The following is a 23337-nucleotide window of genomic DNA, read 5'->3' on the forward strand; positions in this document are numbered from 1 at the left end:
TGATTGGCTGCAGCACTATTAATGTGACACCAGTGCTGCAGACAAACACTGGGAACAGTGGTGGAGAATTGGTGCAGGATAAGGAAAGCATAGTTTTTGTTTTTTACTATTAACGGAGCTTCTAGGCGGAACTTTTCTTTAACGGGACAACCACTTTTATGTCTAATTTAGCATTAAGTAGTCAGCCACTTTCTCTAGTTAGTGCAGCATTCATCACAAACTGACCAGCACTTCAGTCCATAAAACAGCTGTTGATGGAGGAGCGTGTGACCGGACCAGTCCATCAACCTCCTCCAGTAGAAAAGCAGCTTACCCATGTGAGGTGTTCTACAATTGGAGGAGACTGACGGACAGGTCTGGTCACAAACTACACCAGATTGCTTTCCTCAGTCTAGCATAACAATAGTCTCACTTGTATGTTCATTCTATATGCACATTTCATGTACATATGAGCAGGAGACCAGTCAGTCACCCGCAGTGTCTATGGGAGAAAGCCGGCAGGGACACAGCCAGACTAGTCTAGTCTCTGGCTATGGACCCTGGCCGAATCTTTAAATTATATTTTGTCTGCAATGCCAGAGCTTTTTAGGAGTACTATCTGTCTGCAACCAGGCTCTGATTCATGCTGACTGCGGTTTGGGCGACACAAATCGGATGACTGGTTCCTTTTAAGGTGAATCTGTCAGCAGGTTTTGTTATGTAATCTGAGAGCAGCATTATGTAGGGACCGTCACTAGAATCTGTGTCTCTGTCCCTACATTATTGCTTTCATATTCCCTTTAAAAGGTTTGTTTTATCTTATTAAATGGGTATAATTACAAAGTGATTGTAAAAGCAAGCAACTTTGCAATTTTATTAAAAATCCTTTTTGCAATCTCTGCAGTTTCATAGGTAGCCAGTTTTCTAGGCAAGGATCATATAGCCAGCAAGAGCTGCTGTGCAACTGGCAGGGTTGCTGAATTGGATCAGCTTCATCGCCCCTGCACTCGTCTAATGTTAGAGGTAAAGTTGTCTCTGCTTCGGACCAGTGGCTCGGCCATGCCAAAACTGTCAAACATCAGCAACACACTGCCCTTGGAAAGCAGGATGGCAGGGGAGGTGTGTGCTCCTGCAGATAGAATCCTGAGGGAGGCAGGGGAGGTGTGTGCTCCTGCAGATAGGATCCTGAGGGAGGCAGGGGAGGTGTGTGCTCCTGCAGATAGGATGCTGAGGGAGGCAGGGGAGCAGTGTGCTCCTGCAGATAGGATGCTGAGGGAGGCAGGGGAGCAGTGTGCTCCTGCAGATAGGATGCTGAGGGAGGCTGGGGAGCAGTGTGCTCCTGCAGATAGGATGCTGAGGGAGGCAGGGGAGCAGTATGCTCCTGCAGATAGGATCCTGAGGGAGGCAGGGGAGCAGTGTGCTCCTGCAGATAGGATGCTGAGGGAGGCAGGGGAGCAGTGTGCTCCTGCAGATAGGATCCTGAGGGAGGCAGGGGAGCAGTATGCTCCTGCAGATAGGATGCTGAGGGAGGCAGGGGAGCAGTGTGCTCCTGCAGATAGAATGCTGAGGGAGGCAGGGGAGCAGTGTGCTCCTGCAGATAGGATCCTGAGGGAGGCAGGGGAGCAGTGTGCTCCTGCAGATAGGATCCTGAGGGAGGCAGGGGAGCAGTGTGCTCCTGCAGATAGGATCCTGAGGGAGGCAGGGGAGCAGTGTGCTCCTGCAGATAGGATCCTGAGGGAGGCAGGGGAGCAGTGTGCTCCTGCAGATAGGATCCTGAGGGAGGCAGGGGATCAGTGTGCTCCTGCAGACTAGGATCCTGAGGGAGGCAGGGGAGCAGTGTGCTCCTGCAGACTAGGATCCTGAGGGAGGCAGGGGAGCAGTGTGCTCCTGCAGATAGGATGCTGAGGGAGGCAGGGGAGCAGTGTGCTCCTGCAGATAGGATCCTGAGGGAGTCAGGGGAGCGGTGTGCTCCTGCAGCTAGGATCCTGAGGGAGGCAGGGGAGGTGTGTGCTCCTGCAGACTAGGATCCTGAGGGAGGCAGGGGAGCAGTGTGCTCCTGCAGATAGGATGCTGAGGGAGGCAGGGGAGCAGTGTGCTCCTGCAGATAGGATGCTGAGGGAGGCAGGGGAGCGGTGTGCTCCTGCAGATAGGATCCTGAGGGAGGCAGGGGAGCAGTGTGCTCCTGCAGATAGGATGCTGAGGGAGGCAGGGGAGCAGTGTGCTCCTGCAGATAGGATGCTGAGGGAGGCAGGGGAGCAGTGTGCTCCTGCAGATAGGATCCTGAGGGAGGCAGGGGAGGTGTGTGCTCCTGCAGACTAGGATCCTGAGGGAGGCAGGGGAGCAGTGTGCTCCTGCAGATAGGATCCTGAGGGAGGCAGGGGAGCAGTATGCTCCTGCAGATAGGATCCTGAGGGAGGCAGGGGAGCAGTGTGCTCCTGCAGATAGGATCCTGAGGGAGGCAGGGGAGCAGTGTGCTCCTGCAGATAGGATCCTGAAACAACCCTTTTTGAACCTTTAGATTCTTTCAGCTATATGGTTGGGCATTCTGTATGATTTTAGATTGGACTTTTTTTTTTTCTTTTCCAACCTTATCAACTATGTACCCCAATATTGGCAGTGCTGGAATACTCAGGTACTGTTGTAGTATGAGACCCAATTAAAAAATATATATCGTACAGTGTGGCTTAGACAGAATTAAAAGGACTAATGGAGTTCGCTGTACATATGATCGTGGGGTTTTCCCCGCCTCTCCCACCCTCCTCATTAGTAACTGATGCCATCTGTACATGCAGATACATGGCGGCTCTTGAGTGAGAGCAGCGGGTGGGGTAGAGATCTCATCACAGAAGAAGATACAGGTGTTAGATCTGCTTTACTTAGGCCGGACTCTGTGTGCCATGGTAAGAGTATGGACTTCGATGCACGGTTTGGCCGTCGGTCTCCGGAGTCCTGACATAATCTTGACTGCCTCAAATATGCCACTGAGGCTGTTGAATTTGGTTTGGGAGCCCCGCGGACAGTCTGTGGATCGCGGACCGTGAAACACACATCTTTGAGTGCAGCCTTAGCCTGACGGGAATTATTGTACAGCAGTATTAAGAGCAACCTATCAGCACGTTTTTTTACATGTGGAAGTAGTAGTATGGTCGTATGGGCACTTGTCTCACAATAAAAAATTATGCTTTTTTTTTTTTGTACAGCTTCGATGTGCCAAGTCATGGGAAATCTAGTGCAGAAGCCATATGCAAACCAGACTGCAAGTGTAATGGGGAGGATGGGTGTTAGTGTACTTGTACTGCTTTTACTAAATGCATTGACACACCCCCATTGCACTTCCAGCCTGATTTGCATGTTAGTTCTGCACTAGATCTCTCATGGCTGTCACATCGGATGTCTCCAAAAAAGGATTCATTTTTTATTCTGAATCAAGCGCCTATACAGCCATACTACTACTTTCACATATGTAGAAAAAAAAGTGCTGACTGGTTCCCTTTAATTTTGTTTCCCCCCTGGTATAAATGGTGATGCTGATCTAAGACAGTAGAGAATTCCGCACCCTCAACTTTTCCCATCACATCTGCTTTAAAAAAAACAGAAGAAAAGAAGAAAAGCATTTCTGCTAAAAAAAAAACCTATTATTACCCTAAATTTTGGCACATTTGTTACATCCCGCTGTCAAGTCGACCAGAAAGTGTCAAACACATATTGTGGAGCACCACATGTATATGCTTTGGGGCAGTGCAAACTGAGCTATAGTAAGTTGTTAATATCCCTCCAATAATTTTTCCCGTAAGGTTTCTTTCTGGTTAATTTTTAGGGTCAGTGGTCGGAGTTTTTTTTTTTTGTTGACTTGAAAAAATTTCAGAAAAAAAATAGTTACGTATGTAATGAATAGAAGAAAAGCACTAAAAACTATTGTAAACAAATGCTGGCAATGTTCATAGCTTGTTTTTTTTATAAGTGAAAAAAAAATCGTGAAGGAATAAAATAAGTGATTCCAGCCTTTGGTTGATCTGTATTTGGCAGTCCCATGTAATGTTGTCACCACGAGCCGTAAGCTGCAGAGTGCGAGGTGTGATCCTGGAGTAAGTGACTCAATCCTTTGCTTTTAAAGAAATTCCCCTGACCTGAGATTAAATTGCACAAATTAATTCACCGCTTTAACTGTTTTCTATCCAGAAGGCTTTAGAAGTCTCCTTGTATGGCAGACTGCTGGCGCTGCACAGCATGGGGGCGCTATTCCTGCTCACACATGCTGTGTTTTTGGTATTATGTAGAAGTACTGTAATTCTTTGTGGCACTTAATATTTCATTGAGCGCTTTCTCTAAACAGTTAACTCAGTATCTCGCCCGCAGGAGTTCTTTGAAAATAATTCTAGTCCTCCCACGGCTTATCACACAAACACAAGATCTCATTCTGCTCATCTTTCCCTTTGCTTCTTCATTAACCTCTTTGTTTCTAGACTTACATACTATATATACACAAGCATCGGCCACACTACAGATCTTCATGCCACTGCTGCCGCCTATGATTGGCTGCAGTGGTCAAGTGTACATCTTAACAAAGCAGGAAATACAGATTCGCTCTCTCTACTTCCTTTTTTGTCTGGATGGACGTATGGCGACTGGTGCAGTATATGTAACTGAGGGATCGGTATTTATTTTACAGAATTATAGATGGATTTTTTGGGAATGAACAACACCTTTAAGACTATCCTTTTGAAACTATATTACCTTTTTCTGTAAATATATATATATATTTTTTTTTTTTCTATGATTTCAACAGACCTAGCTAATCTGCAATACTGTATATCGGTCTTTCCCAAAATCGCGGTCCCACAACGGATCATTTTTAATGATTTCCTTAGGATTCCAGTGAGGGAACGTGTGGCAATTTCTGATGCTGTGATCATAACTCCATCACCTGTACAATACTAAGGAAAACCTTATCTGTTGGCTGGGCGTAAGGACTAGATTTTGGTGGGGACACAGGTTTATATGGTGTTAATTTCAAGATGGTCTACAAGTGCTTCTCACAAAATTAGAATATCATCAAAAAGTTTATTTATTTTAGTTCTCCAATACAAAAAGTGAAACTCATATATTATATAGCGTGATTACAAACAGAGTGATCTATTTCAAGTGTTTATTTCTGTTAATGTTGAGGATTATGGCTTACAGCCAATGTAAACACAAAAGTCATTAATTTAGTAGGTTAAAATAATTTAAAAAAACACCTGCAAAGGCTTCCTACACTTTTAAAAAGGTCCCTTAGTCTGTTTCAGTAGGCTCCACATTCATGGGGAAGACTGCTGACTTGACAGATGTCCAGAAGGCAGTCATTGACACACTCAACAAGGAGGGTAAGCCACAAAAGGTCATTGCTAAAGAAGCTGGCTGTTCACAGTGCTGTATTCAAGCATATTAATGGAAAGTTGAGTGGAAGGAAAAAGTTTGGTTGAAAAAGGTGCACAAGCAACCGGGATAACCACAGCCTTGAAAGGATTGTTAAGAAAAGGCCATTCAAAAATTTGGGGGAGATTCACAAGGAGTGGACCGCTGCTGGAGTCATTGCTTCAAGAGCCACCACACACAGACGTATCCAGGACATGGGCTACAAGTGTCACATTCCTTGTAGCAGTATAATGGGCCCCCACATAGTCCTCCATACAGAATAATGGGCCCCCACATAGTCCTCCATACAGAATAATGGGCCCCTACATAGTCCTCCATACAGAATAATGGGCCCCTACATAGTCCTCCATACAGAATAATGGGCCCCTACATAGTCCTCCATACAGAATAATGGGCCCCTACATAGTCCTCCATACAGAATATAGGCCCCCACATAGTCCTCCATACAGAATAATGGGCCCCCACATAGTCCTCCATACAGAATAATGGCCCCACATAGGGATGGCGGTTCTGGTGTTGCGGGCCAAATATAATCACCCTGCGGACCAGATTTGGCCCATGGACTGGAGTTTGATATATGGTTTATATGGTCTGTCTTTCAAGGTAAAGCATTTCATTTTTACATGCTTTAAGCGCGTCAGTTGATGTGAGTTTTCCTGTGGTCTCATCCATCATGTCAGACTTTGATGTTTTTCTGGAGTTGGAAAACTGGATCATCTACTTTTTCTATATTTCAGGGTAGTCATAAAAATAGGATCTCAGAGACTAATACTTATGGTCTGTTCATATTTTATTTTACTCTGCACTTGGTGGGAAGCACCGGACGCATGCACCTAGGCCAACATGCTCTGAACGCATGTCGAGGTGGTATGTTGAAATATCCTAGGGCAGTCGGTATAATTCTTACTGTATAGCAAAGCACAATCTGCTAAACCACCTTATACAGAGGGACAACATAAAGTCTACCATACGCTGAAAACTGCAGTCGAGCTTCCACTGTGGAAGTTGAAATCCAATGTATGCTGCTGTAGACCTATATATTGGGGGCGTAGAAGGCTTCAGTCACTAGTGTAAGTCAGATAGTGCTTTTGAGGTTTACCATTTTCGGAAGCAAAAAATGTTTACTTTTTGTTTCGGAGTCCTGGGTGGCATCCACTGTACACGAATGGCGAATGTGCGCACTACATGTTGGGAGTGAATACAAGAGACTGGTCCCACTCTGATCACAGCAGTTCTACCCTGACAGCAGCATTTTAGCGTTTGGAAACTGAAAACGAAAATTGATTGCGTCTCCAAGGACTTTTTTGTTGTTTAATGTTTTTTAATGTAATTTTTCATGCTGTTTTTGTCCCAAAGCCTAAGGTTGATTCAGATGGAATGTGAAATATCTAAATATTCCATTTGTTTAAAAGAAGTGACGTTGCCATTCTTTATGCGGCTTCTGCTTAGAAGGTACTCTCTATTTTATACGTACATACAAGGAAGAAAAAAAAAAAAAAAAAAGCGACAACTGCAGAGCTGCCACAAAAAATTACCAAAAAACAGCATTGGGAAAACACTGCTTGTGTGCACATGGTGAAAGATAGCCTTAGACCTGATTTATCAAGACCGGTGATTTTCTCGCTGGTTTTGATGAGGAGACTTGGTGGAGTCAGACGCTCCTGATTCATGAAAAGGAGTGTCTGACGAGTGGCTTGCTCCTTGTTATGAGTTGGGTCCCTCTGCACACCCGGCCCACCACAGCTCTGCCCATTTTGGTGGAGCTGGGAGAAAATGTTGCCACTTTTGACGTTTTCACAAGTCTAATTTTTCTAAGTATGTTAATTTACACAAGAATTCTGGCAAAATTACTTTCATTAATAAGAGTATTAGTGTCTGACAGTTTTGATAAGTCCGCCTGTGTGTAACGAGCCTAAAGAATTGCTCAGTTGAAGACTGCAGCGAGTCCTCGGTGGTCCGGCTCTTTTGCTGATGGTTATAACGAAGGACTAGAGTGTGCACGAAGTATTGTGCGCTCACTGAGTAAGAGCTATTGATCGGAATGGTTTTTTGTCCACTGACTTAAAATCTACCTCATGCTTTTACCGTACATTAATTATGTAAATGAGTACTAATCCATAAGCGTAGGTGTCTTGCTGACGGAGGGTGGAAATGACTTTTACAGGTTCGGAATTCTTATACACTAAGTTTCCTGGTCAGACAGAAGAAATATATGTAATGAAAATGGAGTGAAAACTCATGGCCTAAAAGGTTTTTTTTTCCCTCTTAAAGGATTATTTGCATAAAAATCAAGCGATCCTGAGAACAAAGCTCTAGCCCCGTCCTAAATGAAATGCGCATTCTCGGCCTCCGCTCCATTCATTGTATATGACTAGGATCCCACCACCAGATCAATACTAAGGAAATCCTTTAAGCATGATCTGTTGCTGGGCCTTGAGGAGTGTAGGAACACTGGTCTATGGGACTGACTGGAATAGCGTTATAATCGTCAGTCTCATAGGCAGTGAATGGAGCAGAGGCTGCACATTCAGGACAGTGCTGCAGAGCTCCAGCAATCAGCAAGTTATCATCGCTCCATAGATTAGGGGTAACCTGATTTTTAAGGACTAACCCTTTACGATGTGACAACTTCTGTGTGATTGTGTTCAAGGCCATTGCAACTCATACCAATCAAAGAATGACAGCTAATCTGTACATCTATTTTCCTTTTTTCAGTACTATGTTTTTATAGCTAAATTGTTCAAATTGTAAGAAAAACAATTCCATCAGCACCAGTTCCACAAGTATTGTAATAGACGGCACTCCTGATACCTGAGTAAAACAAGGACCAGGGTCTAACCATTGGGCGCCATAGACATCCAGTTATGGACCCAAATAAGATGAACTTACTAAAAAACCCTCCCTGGCTGGTTAAAAGTTAACATTACTGTTTTTTCAGAGATTTGTTCTCCGGTCTGTCACTAAGTGGTACTAGAATCAGCCATATGGTATAGTGGAGACAAATGCCAGAGCAAGACCTATGTTAAGTCCAGTGAGAGGACCTCAAAAGGGCTAATCCCCAAAATGTACGAGTATGATCAGACATCATATGTGGAATTCTCCCTTAGAAGTATTGTTTTTGGGTAAAAACAAAAACCGTTCCATAATTTGGTGCCATATGGAGACCCTGTACAACAGAAAATCCAATGCCTATTGAGATACAGGGCTAAGTCAGTATGTGGACATTTATATAGATTATAGGGGATCAGTATGATCAACGCCACTAAACCATTTATAAGGGAATGTAGGTCATAGGAGCGGAATAAAATGATACCTTGATATCTGCGATCCGATGTCTTATGCCAGAGAAATCCATGTTTTTCTTGTATGTAAATGAGTAGTGATGAGCGGACCCATGAATGTTCGGGTTAGAGCGAACTTTAGTCCAAAGAATTCTATCTGAACTTGAACCCAAATCCCTATAAAAGTCAATGGGAACCTGAACTTTGGTGATGCTTAATGGTTGTAGTAAGGGCTATGGGACTTCAAAAGGGTCACTCTCATAAACGAACTCCGAACACTAAAATGGACTTCCGGGAGAAGTCTGTGGTTGTAGTTGACCACCGGACAGTAGGTGTCCATTGTGAACCCCAACCTTTACAGTTTGCTCATCTCTATAAATTAACTGTTAAGATCTATGGGCCGGACAGAGATCTACATGAGAATTTGTCCCCAGAGATTATTTTAAATGAAAATGGGCCATTACCAGTGTGAGACATGTAATGACTGACAGTCCGCTCTCCTGATCTACACGTCTCACATTGGTAACACCCACTTTCATTAAAAATGATCTCTGGAGGCAAATTCTCGGGGAGGTATTACTAGTTTGGCTGTCTACCAATCATAGAGTATATTGTCAGCAAGGTAGATAGTGGTATTATTAAAATATAACTGTTAATTCAAATCTCTAAAAAAGCTCATAAGAACATATACAGACAAATAGTCTAAAAAAGCTTGGGGACTTAAATGGCCTCACAAGTGATATACATATCAATAGATATAAGGAACAAGCAATATGGAACAATCTCACCAAGTGGTTGTCCTATACAGGTAAATCCCGATCCATTCTGGGTAAAGTAGCCATCAGATGCCCGGTCTGGGAATAAGAGGAAGGGTATTATCACCAATATATCACACATTTCCCCAAACGATCCCACCAAGAAACTGGAATATAGATTCCCCTTTAGACTCCCGATGTGTTTCGTCATATGCTCATCATTGGAGAATGGGGTAAATGTCATAGCCACCATTAGGGCTGGGGCTTCAAAATCGCCACTCCAAAATAGGAGAAAATACCTGTTAGGTGGACGTGGCATCCTTCCTGACAACAAATTCTCGGGGAGATCTATGGCCAGCCCATAGATCTTAACAGCTCATTTACATATTGACAAAAACATGTATTTCTCTGGAATAAAGCATCGTATCACAGATATTAAGGTATCATTTTATTCATCATTCCATGACCTACATGCCCATATAGATTGCTTAGGAGGGTTGCTCTTTCTGACACATTCCCTTTAAGATTTTGTCTATAAATATATGGCAGATGCTAGTACTGGAGGAGTTGTGATACACATTAGCTATCTAAACGTTCAGCAGACGGGCATCTCTCCCGACACTCTATACACAGGAGAGCTCTGCTTGGCCAAGCACTACTGTTTTTCCTATGAAAGAGCCACTTTCCATCATCCCTTGGCAGAATCTGTGTACCACCTTTATCGTATGAAATGCACTTATACATGACATTAATTGGTTACCCTAGTCTTAAAAATTTTTAACCTATCCATTGGATAAGTGCTACCTGTTAGATTGTTGCGGATCCCAGGTTGGGACCTCTACTATAACCAGTACAATGGGAACTTTGTTGGTTCTTCAATGGTTACAATTGGTTGAATGGAGCGTTCGGTCACACATATACCCTTTTGTTTCATTCAAAGTCTATAGCACCACTGACACGGATAACCGAGTGCAGCAGTCGGCTATCATTGTCACTGCCATAAATAAGAAATGAGGCAGCAAGGTGCGTATATGACTGTCTGCTTCATTCATCCTCCGTGGTCTTACAGCCAAAGGAGAATGTCGACAAAGATCCCCTACGATCTCATGGAGATGGGACCAGTGGATAGGTAATTATTTTTATAATCTGGAATACCCCTCTAAGATGGATTTAATATCAACCTTATGTATCTCTGCGCAGCTTAAATTGGCCTTAATATTTACGGACATCCTACCACATTGTTCTGTGCCTTTGATGGGCAGCTTGATGGGCGGCACGGTGTGCTGAGCTTGGGCATGGTGCCAGCCATCAGCCATTTACCTGCATGCTTGTCACTTCTCTTTTCTGTTTTTGTTTCATGTCCATTCTCTTCCGCTTCGAGAAGCCCACTCCTCTCAACAGTAACCGATTAGGACTTTTGTAAAGTGTCTGCACATTTTCTAAAACTCCTGCATTGAAGGTTGCTATGGTGATGCCAGTTCCAGGGGCTTAAGGCCTATGATTTAGAGTTAAATCTTAAACGTATAGAACATAAAACAGCGCTCTCGGGGGGAGAAAAAAGAAAAAGAAAACAATTGGCAGAGAAATCGACTCCGCAGTAAAGGTGTTCTTTTTACATGTACCTTTTTATAAATTGTATTTGTACAATAACTGGAGCTTTAAAATGGAAACAGTGAGCCCCCACACCCCCCTTCTGTCTCTGACTCAGAGAAGGAGGCAACGAGCAGGGCCCGGAATAGCTCAGATGCTGTCATCTGTGGACAGCCGCTGATTTTCCAGTTTTCACAAGCTTACAGGCTTCCCCTAATCCCTCAGTCGTTGTGTGCTTCAGAGGTGGTCAACTGACCTCTGTAGCCTCCATGTAACCTGGGGACTGCACCTCTGGCTTCTTCTCCAGCTTTCCGATGCTTCTCCTATGTGCCGTGCCGTCCTCCGTCTCTCCGTGCTCTCCTCTTATTATCGTTTTTCAGTATATTTATTTCTCCTTATCCCCTAATTATCTCACCGTTTCTATGTTTGTCTTGCTTTTTATTCTGGTTCTTCGATAACTCTATATTCTAGTTTTCACTTTTCCTCACACCTGCTCATCTACATATTTAAACTTGTTTGCCTTTTATTTTATTCCCCTTTCCTTCAGTTTCCCCCTTCCTCGTCGTGTGCTCGTTTTCATCCTTTTCTCTTTTCTGTCAACCTTTTATAGCGTTCGTTCCCCGTTCTTCCCATTTCTTTTCTCTTCTCCCCTTAAGAAGCTCAGATGCCAGTATGACCCCCAGGCACAAGCCGTACTCGTCTTCGTTGGCCGCCCTTATCGAAGGCACTCAACGGCCTTTCTTATTCCTCGTCACAGATTTCAACTACGGCACCGACGGGTACGACGCCGAAGGGAATGAGGAGCAGAAGAGCTCTCGTGAGGGGTCAGAAACCATGCCCTACATCGATGAATCTCCAACCATGTCTCCACAGCTCAGTGCCAGAAGTCAAGACAGTGTGGATGGTGTCTCCCCTACTCCGACAGAGGGCTTACTTCCCGAGGTAAAGACATTTTTTCATTTCCTTAAATGATTATTTGCTAATATTACTACTTTTATCCTGTTTTCAGAGTGTATAATTATCATTTTTATTATAGCATGTCATTTTTTTTTGTTCTTTGCCGATACTGGTACTTTTTATCCTGTTTTCAGAAGGCATAATTATTATTTTTATTATATCACGTCATTTTTGTTCTTTTTCTTGGATTGGAGAAGTATAGGATTTGTAGATTTACTCCTCTAGTATAAAGTCTCCTCGATACTATTGCCGTCTGTTACTGTACCCCTTATTGCTATATTGAATGCATCTCGTACGGCAGCGTACCGTTGTTGTATTTTGGGCATTCGGTTTTGCATTGCTATTTGCAATTTTATGTAATAACTTTGGATATTGTTATTTATATGTTTGCATCGAGCTTGGTTTTGGAGGAGAGCGACTTTGCATACATTTTCACAAGGAACATTGTCTATAGGATGTTTTACACCAGCTAGGTCTCCTCAAGGGGAACCTGTCTTTTCCAAATTAAGCTTGGTTAGTATCTGTGATCATTACCTTACAAATCCTTGACTGTGCCTTAGATCATCTCTGATCTGGATGATGATGGTTTCTGTTCTAAATTTATTTCCCTTTTAGGTAATTAAGAAAAAAAAAGTTCAATGTGCATTTGAGATCAAAAGCTTTAGAGTTGTCTAATAGTGAAACGTGCCAGCAGTTAATGTGTGATATGTGTTGTTTCTTTTGCTCTTGTTCTCCTATCTCGTTGCCTGGATATTATGGATGTCAGAAATTACTCAGATGTGATGAGTGAGGGGGAGTGATTTTCTGTGTTCTGTAAGAGCCGTTAAATTAAGGCATATGGAATCAAGTTGTCTATGCTTCCTTGTGACCTGAATTACACCCCATTGCCAGGCATGATGTGTAATGAAGGGACAAGATGTGAGGAGTGTTTATGGGTCCTTGTGCTTCCATTTGTTTTTTTTGGGGGGATAGCAACTGTTTTGTGGTGCACTTGGTGCTGTATCACGTGGGGGGCATCAATCACAAAGGAATTGGTCACCACTGTAAAGTACTTTTATGGTATGCACTTTTAAAAGTTGTGGTTTTGAACAGGAAACTATACTAAATATATATTCAGTTGATATAATATAATTTTTAGTGTTAGAGTAACTTTGAACACTTTGTTTTCCTATTTGATAGGCACTTTAATTAACTGTAGATGGGTGATAGGGGTCCTGAGACCCCTATCGATCGCTCAGTAGCCTGCCAAACAGAGCGCAACATGAGTTTTATTGAATCCATACCCTGATCTGTGTGCTATGCACTCCTGTCTGCTGAGCTGCGCACTGTACGGTGGTCTACTGAGCAATCTGTGGGGGTCTTACACCCAGTCCCCCACCAATTTGCAGGCAATTTAAATGCACCTGTCAAATATGAAAAAAAAAAGTTCAAACTTTAGTTACACTTCCACTACCAGTGTAATGTTTTGTCCCTAGTAGCACGTTTTGCAATGCTGTGATCACTGGAGCCACTAGTGCACAATAGTATGTAACACGGTCTACAACCGGGGAACCACATACAGGGGGCCGAGAGTCTCTGGTTGGGGAACACGATTTCACATTATTTTTTAATCTTCTCCCCCAATTATCAAAATCACTATTGTCTCACAAAGAAAATCCTATTATCCCCTACTCATTGTATATCTGATATATCCGATATGTATGTGAATCCCCTGCTTCTCGGTCGTGATTCATTTCTTTGCAGAGGCATTTGCTGGGCTATTAGTTCTTGTGATCTGTAACATCCTCATTATCCAGTCTTCTGTAGGTGACACACAGATGCAGCCAATACGTGGACAATTACACATTGCAATCTCTATATTACTTGTACGTATTCAGTGAGACTTTACGTACAGATCAGCAACATCCAGTAACGTTAACTGGGGGAAAAAAAAAAACCAAAATAAAAACCATCTGATAGCAGATGTGATGCGTCATGTCATTATAGCATAGCCATTAATGAAAATGTGATGAAGAATAATCGTCTGCAGCCTTGGTGTTTCCACGTTCTTCATGTGTTCTGCTGAGTTCTCCCTTACTACATTTCTTTAGTACAGATTATATATCAGATTTTTTTTACCATCAGAGTATTTTCCTCTAAAATTAAAAGATCCTTCTTTGATTTCTTGATTTTAAAACGTCAACTTCTTAGAGCAGCCAAAGGGATTGTCACCCAGTGATTCAGACCCCCCAAATGACAGATAACGTACTCAGTGACACCTCCTCAGCTCCAAAAATCTGTTACTAACTAGGCAGATTGTGACATAGTATGCATTGCATCTATCGATCTATCTGTCGATCTATTATATTATATATAAATAAAATGGCTGATATATTATACAAGTAACAAAGTTCCTAAAGCAAGCTTTGAAGCACTATGGTGCTTTACCGATGCAGCTCTGACGCCATTTATAGGTTTATATTTTGCAACATAGATCATTAAAATTTTCCATTTCCCACCTAAATATCTGAAAAAAAACAAAAAACTGTTATGACTTGAATGTCCAGCCTTGGATGCGGTTTGTTTTTTTAATACCAAAACTTTGTTTTTATTTTATCTAATGGTCCCAATATTCTGTACCTATAATTTTTATACTGAAACTGTATTTTCTGATACAGATACAATGCGTGCTGAAAGCCCAGATTTGGTAAAGCTGCATACATGCATTTATTAAAATAAGTACATTTATATGCTCATAAGTTTTCCTCTTTTGGTGGCTGATAATCAACATTTTAAAAATTAAAAGGAACCCGTCACTTAAAAATACTTGGGCTCGCTTTTTTCTCCCATCATGTTACAGTGCAGATGGTATTTTTTTAATCTAAACCTCTTCTCAGGCTAGGGTTGAGTCCAATGGCTGGTCTCCCACCCTGTTGTATACTCAGATGATGGCATTTCCAAAAAGTTTTCCCATCTTAAAAAGATTTCAGCGGTACAATTGACACACCTATAGTTAGTTTTTTTTTACTAATAGATGTGTGTGTCTGTTCCATTAAACTGCACAATCTGTTTAGTGGACAGGAAAAAAGGGCACAGTCATTTAAATGTGCCTTAGGGGTGTTTTCTCTCTGGTTTGGATCATACGTACAATCTTTCAGTTCATTTCCTTATGGTAAAACATTTTAAGATGTTATTCACTGACATTTCCACCAAAGAAAACTTGTAGTAAATTGTTTGAGGATCTTACAATGGAAACTGAGTCATGACTCAATCAATTAATCAGCCGGCACAAAACACTGTTCTTCCAATGTTTCTGCATATTAAATCCAAAATACACTTTATTTGTTTTTCAAGTATGTAAGGCTATGTTCATGTGTCCAGCAGTTAGAACGGATCCAGCAGAGATCTGTTGACAGAAAAGTTGGGCAGACACAACTTTTTTGTCCTCCTGAGAAAAACTGATTTCAACTGGATCCGTTTTTTTAACACTGAAGTCTATGGAAAATGGATCCGGTAATTAGCCATCCGTTTTTCTCCCATTTGAAAAGGATCCGTTTTTTGTTACTGGATCAGTTTCTAATAAATGATAAACTACCAGACTTGTGAATTTTAGTTATGTTCAATATTTTATTTTTACACATCCAGTGAGCAAAAAAATAAATCCTTTTCAAATGAAAGAAAAACGGATGGCTAATTAACAGATCTGATCTAGTTGAAATCATTTTTTTTTTCTGGAGGACAAAAAAGTTGCCCAACTTTTTTTTGTTGACCAATAGCTTCAGGATCAGTTTTAAAGGATGATTACTGGACATGTGAACGTAGCCTTAGAAAAGTCCATCACCGCTCTCAACAAGTTGAAGTTAGTCCATTTAGACTTGGTGTTAAATGCCCCATTATCGCCATGTTCTGCAGAGATGCTGCATCGGGGCCCAGGATCTGCACTTGTTGTGAAGTTTGGGGACCTCCCATTTCTCAAGCATTGAGGTGCAGGCTCCTGGTCCCTGATGCAGCGTCTCTGCAGAACATTGTGATAATGGGGCATTTAACGCTTAGTCTAAATGGACTAATTTCACCTTGGTGAGAGCGGTGATGGACTTTTCTATTATATCCACATGATACAATGTGTATTTTGAAAACAATATTTGACATAAAGAAGCATTGGAAGAACAGTGAGCTGTGCGGTGGCACCTGATTAATGAGGTGTATATGGTCACATGTAAAGCGCCATAGAATAAATGGCATAATAATAATAATAATAATAATAATAATAATATGGTCTTTGTTTCTGGAGGATTGAAGTTGTGAACCTTTGATAACATGGCATGACTTCTCGGGGTGGTCTTGGTTACTAATGTGGTCGGGGCTACTCTGGGTATATGGCCGTAACAAGGATCAGCAGCTCTATGACAGCAGCCAGAACGCTATGTTTTCAAGGATACGAGATTATGACATTGTTAATGATAGCTTCTGCCTAATTATAGCTTTTCGGTGTCACATTACCATAAGAATAGACATACAGTGGATTTACTCAGGTGAAGTCCTGTCACACTGTGCCTAATGGAACATTTGCTTTTTCAGTAAGATATTGCCCATGATTTTATTGTAGAGATTTATCCTACTATTGCGGTTTCACCCACAGCAGATTTCTTCTCAAAGTTTCTTCTTTTTGCAAGCTTTATCCAGGTGAATGGGACAGGCAGAGAAATATCTAGAATAAATTGTACTCGAGACCCTTTTACCAATTAGGATAACGTACATTTTAAGCATCTGGTATAGAGCAGCCCCCCTAACACTTGCCTTATTCTCCGAGCGAGTAGCGTAGATTTGTGCGGAGGTTGAAGATGAGCAGTGTGTAGAAGAAATGACTTCACTTATCAGTGAATTTATGGGTAATTATAGGGTTATAACTGTTCGGTTACATGAAGTGGAATGGATTGGATGCCTCGATGTGTCATAGCCTTGGGTGCAGGAAAAAAAACAACCACCTTGTCCTTTTATAGTGCTATTTACATTGTCAGACTGAAGAACATTGGGCCCACCAGAGGATTCTGAGGGCCCCCTTCAAGAACCCCATAGCAGCTGCAAGGCTTGCACTGTGAACTCTCCTGAAGGAGAAGCCTGGGCCCACAGGAGGATTCTCCAGTTCTCTGGTGGGCCAGTCCAGCCCTGAGTGCTAATCCCTGTTTTTTCGCAAAGATTGTGTCAGACTTGCCATTTGGAAGTCAGCAATAGTGTTGTGAGTAGCAGGGCCTAAGGGTTCAAGAGTAAACCGGCTGCCAATCACCCAACTAACGAGCAAAACATGGCTTTATGGCTACAGGCCGGCTAGGGTAAGCGAGCCTTAAAGGGGTTGACCACCACTTTTTTATGATTGTCCTATCCTTAGGATTGTCCTTCAATATCTGATCGGTCCGGGTCTGGCACCCCCACTGATCTGTTACTGATGGTGGCTGGAAGTTCTCAGATGCTTCCAGAACACGGCAGCTCCGTCACTTGATCCACTCGCTATTTAAATGAATGACGGATGAATCTGTAGTACCTGACCGCGGCCACTATAGAAATGACGGAGCTGCTGTGTTCTGGCAGCATCCGAGAACTTCCGTCTGCCACCGGTAACAGCTGATAGGTGGTGCCGCACTCACATGATCAGATATTGAAGTCATTAATGTCAGACCAGTGGGGGGTCTGAAACCCAACCGTTGTATACACAGTGCAGAATACTATGTGATGTACAGCTGATCAGCCCCTATTTACTTCAACATAGCCCGAACAACCCCTTAAATCATCTTGAAGGGCAAATGTTTTTTTATATGGGATAAGAAAAGGAGGAGGCATATTTGAGGGTAGAGGTGTCCATGCAAGGCTTCTGGAGTGGATATTGTGCCACTGGTCCACTTTTGGAGCATAGGCTGGACAGTGGACAGATTGTACTGTCTGATTCTGAGAATAAATGCGGCCCGTCATTCAGGTGAATAAAGCCAATCCAAAGTCTCATTTACATTTTATAATATAATACTCTAATATTTTGGCTTCTTTGGACATGGGGGACTTTTATACTTCTCTGTTTTTTTTCTCATTTATTGATATATCGGAGGTTGTAGGTCTGGAGCATTCCCTGCCTTCGGCGTGTCCATAGGCCCCATACACCCAGCTTCCATGGATACATAAGCCGGACCAGTTTGTGTTGTCAGACGCTCTGCCTCCATTGTAAAGAGAGTGCAATCTGTATGCTTTTCCTCTGTACAAGGACAGTAGGACTCAATAGCCTTCCACATTATGCCTCTCTGCCGCCGCCTTCCACATTATGCCTCTCTGCCGCCGCCTTCCACATTATGCCTCTCTGCCGCCGCCTACCACATTCCCTCCGGGGTCATAGGTAGTTGTTTGGGGGGGGGTTGTCCTCACACTTTAGAGCAGGAACACACTACCTTATCTGGTCTTTATGCCAGTATGGCTTGAACTAATCTCAGGGGGCCACAGCAGAACTTGAATATTATTGCTATTACAACACATATTAAAAGAACTAAGGTTCAGTTCTCTCCCCCCATTCAAACTCTAGAAATGAAGAGGCTATGGGGCTGATTCATCAAGACTGGCGTTCTGCGCTGGACTAATATGTGCCAAATTCATTAAAAGACAGTGCGCCTCTGCAGGAAGTGTCTGGCATTAGTTTTTGTCTTAATTTCTAACACTTTGTAGTCATACCCCTCTGTCAAAGCTGTGCTCACTTTTCAAAAAGTTGGCGGAGCAGGCTGGGACTGGCTAAAAAAAACACCAAATGTCACAAACTGCAAAATTTCAAGTAATTTTGTGGCAGGAAACTTATTTGATGAATCTGCCTCTGTATGCTTTTGGATCCTTTTTTTGTAGTTTGTGAGTTGCTGAAACGGCCTATTGTTTCACTACTCCCATAAAATTGCAATGACGATAGCAACGTACATTTATGGCCACCTCATCGTCTCCTGAAGTGCCCCACATCAGACCCCACTGTGTATATTGGAGGATCCCAGAGATGATCACTCCATTCCACCATTTGCCAGTCCATTCTCCGACTGAAACACAGCTTCCCTTCTCTCCACCATCGAAAATGCACACAAGACATGGATACGCATGCCAGATGGTTGGAGGCCCGTACAGAATAGATTAGCAGGCCACATGTTGTGCACCCCTGCTATAATTGGCTAAATTCCGGTTTTCTAATGGCTTACAATTAATATGCAAATGAACACAATTTATAGTAACCATTATGCTCTGGGCAGAAGCGTCAGACTTACCGCTTATTGTTAAAACGTATCAAAATTGTGTACATTGGCCAAACAATAAGTGGATCCATATATAGTGAGTGCTTATTGGGGAACACAAGAAGTAGCTATTGAAAAATGAATTTCTACATTGTTTTGTCACTATTTGAAAAAAAACACCAAAACACAAAACGGCATGACCACAACATGTGAACAAAGGCTGATGATTGCAGCAAATGTAAAGCGAGAATTACAACTGAAAAAAAAGACGAAGCGAAGGATGAAAACAAGACGGCTGATCGGCCAGATGTTTTTCTTTCTCTGCATGCAAGCAAAGGAAAATGGTGGTGATGAGCGGTATAACAATGTTAGCGGAGCAATTCCAAATGTAACACTGCGGCTGACAGGAGTCTTGGTGTGAAAACTATTAGTCAAAATTAATTTTAATACTGCACCTGGACTATATGGCTTGCATCCAGGAGTCCTTAGAGAGCCAGGCGATGTCTGTTGTACACCATCATTTACCGATTTGTTGAAAGTTTCATTTTACTTTCTTTTTCTTTTTTTTAACCTAATTTTTTTTTTTTTTTTTTTTTAACACCGTGTAGTTTGTTTTGCACTTAGGCACTGCAGTAGTATAAAAGGAAACGTGGTGCAGTGCCCCTGTGCCAGGAAAGGTCAAAAGAGCGCTGGCGCAGGCGCACTGCAGTACTTTGCTCTGCCCCCAGCAGGGTAGAGAGAAGTGCACCTGCGCAGGAGTGCGAAAGGGAACACTGTATGGATGATGTAGGACGCGTCATCCACACGAAGCAGAGAAGGAGGATGGCATCACAAGAAGAGAGGAGGCGCCGGACTAAGACCAGCGATGCCCATTGGACCCGACCGGTGAGTATAATAAGTATTTTTTGCCTTCCTGGGCGAATTGGAGCCATACGTGCAGCATTATAGAATGCTGTCACATGGGGCTGAAAGATGGTGGTCGTAGGTAATTTCGGAAAAAAATGGCGACAGGTTCACTTTAAGGATAATGCCCCTAAAGATACCTATATAGTTTTTTTCCAATTGTTTTTTGCCTTTTTGTTTTACTTCCTTTGCCCTGGTATCTGCTGTATTGTCGCATTCATTTTCCATCATTCCTTGTGCTGGGCTGCAAGCCAGCAGGGAGCACAGACCTGTAACTCTGTCTAATCCCCTCCCACACAGCCTCAGCATGATCAACTGTACAGAACATTACAGGGAGTAGAAGTAATGCACAAAGCACCTGAACATCAGCTCTGACAATAAAGATTATCCCCTACTCCTGGATGTATGGATGGGGAGAGAGATATGATCCCAAACATATAAAGCAAAATCTACAATGGAATGGTTCAGAAATAAACATATCCAGGTGTTAAATGGCCAAGTCAAAGTCCAGACCTGAATCCAATCGAGAATCTGTTGAAAGAGCTGAAAACTGCTGTTCACAAACGCCCTCCATCCAACCTCAATGAGCTCAAGCTGTTTTGCAAGGAATAATAATAATTTTTATTTATAAAGCGCCAACATATTCCGCAGCACTTTACAATTAAGCGGGGACATGTACAAACAATAAATTCAATACAAGGTGAGACAGTTTAAACAGTTACATCAGGAGTGAGGTCCCTGCTCACAAGCTTACATTCTACAAGGAAATGGGGGGACACAATAGGTGGAAAGTGCTTGTTATGAAGAATGGGCAAGAATTTCAGCCTCTCGATGTGCAAAACTGATAGAGACATACCCCAAGCGACTTGCAGCTGTAATCGCAGCAAAAGGTGGCGCTACAAAATATTAACTCAAGGGGGCCGAATAATATTGCACGCCCCACTTTTCAGTTTTGAATTTGTTAAAGTTTAAAATATCCAATAAATTTTTTTCCACTTCACAATTGTGTCCCACTTGTTGTTGATTCTTCCCCCAAAAATTAGAATTTTATATCTTTGAAGCCAGAAATGTGGCAAAAGGTAGAAAAGTTCAAGGGGGCCAAATACTTTCACAATGCACTGTATGTATACGCTCTTCCGCATATGTACTTACAGATATAATGGAAAGGTGCATCTGCAGCACCATGCATAGGAGCAGTGTGCTCTCTGCTGAAGGGAGCCACGCCCACACACGCAAGCCACGCCCACCTGTCCAGTTTCAGAGTTCATGTCTCAGAGAAAAATTCATGTGATAAGAAGAGCAGCTCAGGTTACAGCAGGATTTGACAAAGCAAAGTATTTAGGGAAGGGTTTATCTATGGCGGTAAGTTCATTTGAAAGGGACTTGTAAAGCAGTGGCCAATCAGCCTTAAATTTTTGGTGTACATTATTTTTTAACAGTTGTGAAATAATGCTCGGCACTTTGATCTAAGGCTATACAAACTGAAATTAAATGGCTTGTCTGCAATTAATAAAAAATGGACTAAGGTGAAGAAATGTAATCAAAGGAGCATTACTTGTTTGTTATAGCCCATAATTGCTCCAGTGTCACCACTTCTGTGCTTTCTGCTTGTCTTTGTTACCTGTTCTACCCCATTGTCTGTTTCCTGTGCTCCCCGCTGGGCATTGTTTCCTGTGCTCCCCGCTGGGCATTGTTTCCTGTGCTCCCTGCTGGGCATTGTTTCCTGTGCTCCCCGCTGGGCTTTGTTTCCTGTGCTCCCCGCTGGGCTTTGTTTCCTGTGCTCCCGGCTGGGCTTTGTTTCCTGTGCTCCCCGCGGGGCTTTGCTTCCTGTGCTCCCCGCTGGGCTTTGTTTCCTGTGCTCCCCCCGGGGCTTTGTTTCCTGTGCCTTAGCAAATAAAGAGGTTTCTTTGGTAATTTAGGGCTTGATTAGATTACACAAACTGCGGCATTAAACGACTGGTGAGCTGCTATATATTTGCTTATCGGCGGTCATTTCATAGCCTGTATAATCAGGCAGACCACCGTTACGATCAGGGCTGTGGAGTCGGTATGCCAATCCTCCAACTCTTCAAATTCCCTGACTCCGACTCCACAGCACTGGTCACTACTGAGCGTGTACATAATGTGTAGCACAGATTCATCTCAACTAAAGGCTGAGAGCCATAGATCAGGAACAGAACAGACATTTATAGGACATTTCATAACTTTCCCAAATTCTTATGAAAAAAATATTCAGCACATCCTGCATTGAACTACTGAAACCAATTTGTTATATATTTTAGGAGTCCATTTTTTACCAACTCCACCAAAATGGACAAGGACTGAGACTCCACGACTCCAACTCGACACCCCTGCTAATTACATCTACAAAGCGTTTCTGCAGCTATTAAACACATAGGGGCTAGTTCACCAAATTTGCATTTTCTGCGGTATTAACCCTTCTCAATTTTACTAATAAATCTGAACCTGGTGGGAACAATAAAGTGTAACTCTGCTGCCGACACATATACTTCTATTAGAGCTGCTGTAAATTTTTGCGGTCTATGCAAATTGTAGATTACTAGAAGGGTTCCTAAAGGGATTTATGGTATGGAAAATACAGAATTTTGGTGTAGAGGATAAACTTTTTTTTAAATTGTCCCCTATGACTTTTTCACATTTTAAGAAAAACATTGCTATTGTCAGAAATAAGAAAAAGAAGTGTCGCTGTGAATATTCACAAAACCTTTTCTTAACGGCAAACTACAAGTAAATTGAATGGTCATCTCATAGGAATAACGTACACCCCTCGTCATGCACACTTAATTTTTGCTAAACTAACCAAACTTTTTTACATACTGCATTGGTTTCCTCATTAGTTTTGATTGCTTTAGGCACTATTGGGGTGTGTGCAAACTGAGCTTTTGTAAGGCATTCAGAAATTAGTTTTTCAAGGAGAAACTACTTAAAGAAAAATGCAATTTTTTGGAATAGTTTTTTTTTTCTGGAGCAGTTTTGAAATGGTTTGGAAGAATTGTTCTTTTAAGCTTTTTTTTCAATCTTTTGACTTGACAGCGCCTAGTTTGTCATCGGGTTCCATAATTATCTCAATCAAAGAAGTGTCATAGGTTTTTTTTTTCCCACCACACCTTTATCAAAACCTGAAGTGATTATTTTTTTTTCCAAAACCTGAACATATAATACTTTTTGATGTTTGAGTAGGAAGAGAATAGAGCCTTATTAATATGGTGGTGCTAG

The 23337-nt window shown here is 42.3% G+C and overlaps 1 protein-coding gene across 3 annotated transcripts in view; it reads left to right on the forward strand.

The window, feature by feature from the left end:
- Nucleotides 1–23337, forward strand: part of ABR (ABR activator of RhoGEF and GTPase) — a 424780-nt gene that overhangs the window by 160699 nt on the left and 240744 nt on the right. For all 3 annotated transcript variants that reach the window (XM_073667980.1, XM_073667981.1, XM_073667985.1), the window contains one exon: nt 11778–11962. In XM_073667980.1, coding sequence (XP_073524081.1) covers nt 11778–11962 — 185 coding nt within the window. The remainder of the gene's footprint in view (nt 1–11777; nt 11963–23337) is intronic.

The sequence above is a fragment of the Phyllobates terribilis genome, unplaced genomic scaffold (genome assembly GCF_046119375.1).
Source record: "Phyllobates terribilis strain yellow unplaced genomic scaffold, ASM4611937v1 Scaffold_2__4_contigs__length_985480577, whole genome shotgun sequence".
NCBI classification, from domain to species: Eukaryota; Metazoa; Chordata; class Amphibia; order Anura; family Dendrobatidae; genus Phyllobates; species Phyllobates terribilis.